The 6,618-nt window shown below is 53.6% G+C and overlaps 1 protein-coding gene across 2 annotated transcripts in view; it reads right to left on the bottom strand.

The window, feature by feature from the left end:
• The window catches only part of CIZ1 (CDKN1A interacting zinc finger protein 1), a 14,509-nt gene extending 8,203 nt beyond the window's left edge, over window positions 1–6,306 (bottom strand). The window contains exons 1-4 of one of the 2 annotated variants that reach the window (XM_045288562.1): window positions 6,149–6,306; window positions 5,827–5,939; window positions 3,446–3,517; window positions 1,716–1,942 (exon numbers count right to left, since the gene is read on the bottom strand). In XM_045288562.1, coding sequence (XP_045144497.1) covers window positions 1,716–1,942; window positions 3,446–3,517; window positions 5,827–5,939; window positions 6,149–6,273 — 537 coding nt within the window. In that variant the 5' untranslated portion in view covers window positions 6,274–6,306. The remainder of the gene's footprint in view (window positions 1–1,715; window positions 1,943–3,445; window positions 3,518–5,826; window positions 5,940–6,148) is intronic. The other variant, XM_013007398.2, reaches the window with a different exon arrangement.
• Window positions 6,307–6,618: the final 312 nt, after the last annotated feature.

The raw sequence follows: 6,618 nt of genomic DNA on the forward strand, positions 1-6,618 counted from the left end.
CCCTCCTGCCTCATCTTTCTCTGCTCCCCCTCGTCCTCTCTGCTCTGTCCACACTGGCCTTCCCTCTGGTTGTCCCAAGTCCCAGGCCTCTTCCTGCCCCTAGACCTTCACCCGTATCCTCCAGGACACTTCTTGCAGGAAGCCCTCCTGGCCCCAGTCTAGGTCTCAGAGTGCCTCGGGCTTCTCTGGGCACAACTGCGGTGAATCCACTGGAGCATGATCCCACTCCTATCACCAGCCCCAGGACTCCAGGAGAGCCAAACCAGGGATCAACCCCATCCCCGAACCCCCAGGGCCCCCAGCAAAGTGACCTCCGCGCTGCTAAATGAACACAACTCTGGCCAGTGCCCGCCTCCCCCAGGAAGCCCCTCCTCAGTCTGCCTGCAGGCTCCCACTAGGCCAGAGGGCCCAGTTCTCACCTGCCCCCAAGCCCGGACACTAGCAACCCCCACCTAGCTCTGTGTGCCTCAGTTTTCCCATACATGAAACAGAGAGGGTTGCCACTAAACATTCCTGTAGGGCCAGGTTGTGACAGGCCCAATCAGAAGGTGTGAGGCCAGGGTCCTTTCTGAACAACCTCAGAGCAGTCGAGAAAAGGGGGTGCTGCCTCCAGACCAGAACCTCCACTTCGGAGACGTGGTGAAGCCTGCCAGGAGACCCAAGGGCTAGACAGCCTCTAGGGAGGCCTGGGCCTCTGCCGCCACCAGCGAAAGGCTGGCATTGGTGTCTACAGTGTCTTAGACCTCAAACACCCGCTCCTCTCTGGTTGGCATGAGCCAGGGTGCTGCGGGCCCAGCAGCTGGCTCATGCTTTAGGGTTGAATCATTGTCCTGCACTATTTAGAGTTCTTGTACTTTGATCTCCTGTCAGGTAGTGATAGAGCAGATGGATTGAGAGGAAGTGTGCTCATTTAGAGCCATGCATGGCTTTGGGCACCGTGCAATGTGGCCGGTCTGGAATGCTGGGTGTCCCAAGTATAAAACCCGTCGGATTGTGAAGACTTATTACCAAACAGGAGGCTGTAAGATGACCTCATTACTACGTTTTTATATTTGCTACATGTTACAATAGGAGGCCGGGTGGTGGAGTGGATTGGGCTGGTAACCACGAGGTTAGCAGTTTGAAACCATCAGCCACTCCACGGGACAAAAATGAGGCTTTCTACTCCTGTGAAGAATTACAGTCTCAGAAGCCCACGTGGGCAGTTCTACTTGGTCCTGCTGGGTCACTGTGAGTCACATGTACTAGTTTGGGGGACATGTTAAAATGATAATCAATTTGATAATGGGTGACTTGAAAAAGTACATAAAGGTGGAAATAAAAGATCATGAAAGGTTCCCGTTAACTTTTGAAGTATGGAATAAAATAAAATGTATTAGTAAAATTCATTATACCTGTTTCTTTTTATTTTTAAAAAAATGTGGCTACGGGAATACATTCGATTAGGGATGTGCTGATTCAAAGTGAAATGTTAAGTGGGTAGGAGTACCGGTAGTGTTTGGACATGGTCAAGACCACACTGGGGCATGGGGATGTTTGGGGGAACACTAGACACATCACACACACCCCTACTTTAGAGAGGAGGAAACTGAGACACCAAGAGGGGGTATGACCTGCCCAAAAGGCCTGAGTGAGTCAGAGCCGGTGGAGCTGGGCTGAGCCCCAGGTATCCCCTCACCCCGCCATCCTCACCTGCTCCTCCCATCTCTACTCACCTTGCGACTGGGGGTGACAAAAGATGTGCGGGCCTGTTTCTGCGGGGTTCGCCCTGAGAGGCTGAGCTGGGGAGAGTTCATAGGGACCCCAACAGGAGGCGGGCCCAGCAGGGATTGGCGAGTGGCTTGGGGAAAATACTGCTGTAGATTTGAGGGGACCAGCTGAGGGGGTGTAAGGCTGGGGGCTGTCAGGTTTGGGGTTACCAAGTTGTAGCTGCGGAGGTTACCTGTGGGCAAGCGGGAGAAGCGGGATTACAATTGCGGTCGGGTGGTAAGGGGTCAGGACCCTCAAAGCATCATGGGACTGTAACAGACAACTTGGAAGGGGGCCCACTCTTCACTCAAGGAGCCAGAGGGAAGAGATGACAGCCCAAGGGTCAGTCCCACTTGGGCTGTAGTGGAGGCCTGAGGGCTGCGGGGCGGGGGGGAGAAACTGCCCCTGTCCCCTCCAAATGCCTCCGTGGGCAGCAGCTGCAGTACCCCCAGCAATCCTGGGGGTGTGCGAAAGACCCACTGCAAGGCCTGGAAGGAACACTGGCAGAGGGCGGCCCCCCCACTCTCCAACTCCCTTCACCCACGGTCTACCACGCGCCAGGCCTGGTGCTTCCTCCACGTCAGCACTATTATCGCTACTTTACCGACACGACACGAAAGCAGAGGCACAAACAGAGCAGCAGCAAGCCGGGGTCTGTGAGAGGTGCTGCCGCTCACCTGCTGGACACAGCCAAGACTCAGGGTCCCCTGGCCCTCTTTCCCCCTCCCCCACCCAAGATATCACCCAATCCCATCACCCCTCCCTCCTGCACCCTCTCTCCCTAGTCTGGCTTCCCTCTCTAGCCCCCAACCCTATTCCACAAGCACTTCATCCCTTACCTAGCCCCTCTCAGAGGTCCCACATGCTCAGGAATGAGGTCCCGTCCTCACGGTGGCGGTCTGGAGCAGTCCCCGACCCCAACCCCCGTTTATCAGGCTGCCCACACATAGCCCCACTTTACCCCAGTCAGAGGCCCCCATGAATCTCAAACATGCCTGGTGTCTTCCTCTGGGCCTCTGCCTATGTCATCCCCTCTGCCCAGGCTGTTCCACCCCCACTAACTCCTAGTCGTCTCTCACCCCTTCCTTAGGCTGTTTCCCTTCCCAGAGGCTTCTCCAGACTCTCCTAGGTGCTCCCAGCCCCCTTGTACACCCCCACAGGCTACATCCATCTCCTTGTCTGCCTCCCGCTGCTTACCGCCCCACCACACTCGGAACAATTCCAGAGCAGGCTCTCCGTCAACTCAGCTCATGAAATATAGTTGCAACCCTTGCCCCCGGGCACCCAAGTGTCCCACAGTGCTGAGAAGTGACCTCCTGCAAATGGTCCCTCGTCTCCAAACGGCATGATCACAGAGCTTGCCTCTGGATATTTTCAGAGGAGTCAATAAAATGTACAAACGTGCCTGGTACACACTAAGTCCCAATGAACATCAACTTAAATGAAGGCAGCGACGCCTGTAAACAGAGAGCGCAAGCTTCTAACACCATGACGACAAAAGACAGGACCCCACAGAGAGCTGGACAAAGGACATGGACAAGACACAAAGGTCAAATGGTTAGCGGATGATTATAAAAATGTTCAACACACTAGCATCTGAAGGAATGTAAATTAAAACACTGACGATAGAGCTTCTCATGCCAACCAAATAAATATGTTATATACACAGATAGATATGAATAAAAACATATAGTACCCAGTGTTGCCGTGGGCATGGTGAGGCTGGCACTGTCATACGTGGCTGGTGGCATTGCAAACTGGTCCAGTCCTTGGGAAAGCAATTTGGCAATACTTACCAAGAGCCATAAAACAGCCATCGCTACCGAATATTATACATTGGGGAATCCATTCTAAGAAAGTAGTCTCAAACATTAAATAAGATCATTCATCTTAGTGTTATTAAAATATCCTCAGCCCCCTACTCCTACCCCATTCCCCACGGGGGAAAAACCCCACAGCTCGATTGTCCAATAAGTGGGGAAGGTTTAGGTTAAGAAAGGGAATGCGTATACACCCTCACAATAGAATGTTTCACAGCTATTACAAACGATCTTTACAAAGTCTGTAATCGCACCTTTAAATGATCATACCACTATCTTCAGGGGAAAAGAAATAAAATACCGCCTTCTCCTTAGGATGGAACCACAATCGTGTATAAGCTTCCAAGCTTGTGGGGGAAACGGCAAGATCAGGGAGGAGGCCTCCAAATGTTTGTGGGAAAATTCTGTTCTTTTGAATGTTGCTTTTCCACCAACATCTGAAGTCCCGCCTATACCAGAGCCTTGGCCGGCAGGGTCTGTAGATGGTTTAGGGGGTTTCCCTGAAGCTTCATTGATGTCTTTTCATTCTACTTTGAAGAAGACGGGGAAAGACTGTGTGGGCTTTTCCCTCTGTCCATCCACCTTTCACAAGTCAGCTCCCAGGGCCATCCACACCTGCACGGCCCTGGCAGGCGAAGAAGCCTACATCATCTTCTGAGGAGGGAGGGTGATCTGTTGGCTGAGGACACAACTCTGCGGTAAGCCGGGAACTACTCTTTCCATCCAAGACCTACTCATGGTGTCGTCTTGGGCTGGTGACTCTGTGTGCTTCAGTGTCTGTATCTACCCACTGGGCTGTCAGCAGCGTCAAAGAGTTGAACTTGGAAAGGCCTTCAACACAGTGGCTAGCCACTGCTACCACGACTCTTCACAATGGAGTCTGAAGATGCTACCACGACTCTTCACAATGGAGTCTGAAGATGCGCTGGCTTCAGGTCACTGGGACCCTAGACCACCCCTGCAAGGGCTAAGGAATGTGGACTAGCATCAAGGGAGGAGAAGCTGAGAAGGTACTCTCCACACGGGGAAACCGAGGCAAGGATACACATTGACTACACTCAGCCCCTAAGAAACCAGAAAGCTCAGGGCCTGGTCTAGCTCACCCTCTGTGGGTGCTGTGTGACCCAGGGAGGATGACTTCCCTTCTCTGGGTCTCAACCTCCTCATCTGTCAGATGGGAGATGGCAGTGGTAGTGTTCTGTGTCATCCTGTTGATTCTAGAGCAGCCCTCGTAGCGTGGTGGATTATGCGTTGGGCTGCTCACCGTAAAGTCAGCGGTTCGAAACCATCAGCCACTCCAAGGGAGAAAGATGAGGCTTTCTACTCCCAGAATGTTACGGTCTCGAGAAACCCATAGAGGCAGTTCTACTCTGACCTCCAGTTCTACTCTGACCTCTAGGGTCATTCTGAGTCGGAATTGACTCCATGACAGTGAGTGTGCGCTTGACATTGATTCTAACTCATAGCAAGCCTACATGACAGCACAGAAATGCCCCATAGGAGTTCCTAAGTGATCCTCTTTGCAGATGGGGCCCTGTGGCACAGCGCTCAACTGCAAACTGAAAGATGGCTGGTTCAAAACCAACGACTGTACTCGGCTTCGGTAAAAACCGCCACCCTTGGAAACCTTGGGGCAGAGCCTTGGTAGGGTAGGTACACACTGGACTGCTAACTGGGAGGTCACCAGTTTGAACCCACCAGCCACTCTGTAAGAGAAAGATGAGGTTTTCTGTTCCAGCACAGGTCTAGCACCTCATAAACCCACAGCGACAGTTCTCCTCAGCCCTACAGAGTTGCTATTGGTTAGCTGGGACTTGATGACAGTGACTCTTTTGTTCTGTCTTGTTTCTGTTTGTTTGCTTTTCAATAGGGGGTGTCAACGGGTTTGATGTTTTAAAAATCTTTAGGAATGGATCTTCAGAGGGGTCAGTGGGTTTGAACCACTGACCTTCTGATTACCAGCCAACTGCTTAGCCCCTGTACCTCTAGGGCTCCTTGGGGTGTGGAGGAGGGTGGTCAAAAGACCCCTTTCCATCCATTAGCTCGTCAAACCTGAATGTGGGAGTCTTGAACAGGACCGCTCACAGCTCCCGCCCCAGGGCCCAGGGCACTGCTCTGTGCTCAAGCAGACCTGCCTGCATTCAGCAGAAAACCTTACACTTCTACTTCTGGAGCCTCAGGGTCCTGATGGGTCAAGTAGGGTGCTAAGTGAATCTGATCAGAGTTAGTGTTGGGGAGAAGGGGCCTGGGGCTGTACCTTGCAATTGCTGTAAAAGCAAAGCTCTCTGTAGCACAGGGCTGCTGAGGAGGGAGGCCGAGTTGGTGCTCTGGAGATTCAGAAGCTGTTGTGGTGCCTGCTGCGTGGGGAGCCTATTGGGTAAGGGTAACAGAGGGTTGTTGGGGGGGGAGACTCTCCCTCTTCCCTGACCCCTGGGGGGAGGAGTTGATGATTTCCACATCCCCTACCCCAAGCTTCAAGCAAGGAGGCCCCTGGGAGAGAGGACCTCACAGGAGGGTTTCTAAGGCATGTGTCCCAGCGGCAGGGCTGGGGCCATCCACCACCCCGGTGGGGGGCTCACCTGCTGAGGGCCATGGGCATAGGCATGGAGGCCTGAGGTGGGGACTGCTGGAGAAGTTGCTGGAGCTGAAGCAACTGCTGCTGCTGCTGCTGGAGCTGCTGGAGCTGCTGCTGCTGGTTGAACATGTCGGCTACGGGCAGGGAGAGGGGTAAGCAGGGTCCCGTCCCAGCCAGCCACCCCCGTAGCCTCAAGCAAGGCCCGCTGAACTTCCCAGCCACTCTCCTAGTCCTGCCAGGAGCAAGCCACAGTCGCAGGTCAACTTTCAATCCTACCAGCAGCAATCTTGACAGTCCAAATCCCCTCCTGCATCTCCCCAGCTTTGCTCTCTTGCTCTCCCACTCCCCCCAGCTCCGGCTTCCTAGGAGGGGCAGCTCCCCATCTCCAATCGGGTCCCACCGCAGCCCCACCCCACTCACCTCTTTGTGATCTTCCCACCCACTCCCCAGCACCCTCTTGTTTGTCAATGCAAA

The sequence above is a fragment of the Echinops telfairi genome, unplaced genomic scaffold (assembly GCF_000313985.2).
Source record: "Echinops telfairi isolate 266 unplaced genomic scaffold, ASM31398v2 ScPeMD7_22;HRSCAF=79, whole genome shotgun sequence".
Classification (NCBI taxonomy): domain Eukaryota; kingdom Metazoa; phylum Chordata; class Mammalia; order Afrosoricida; family Tenrecidae; genus Echinops; species Echinops telfairi.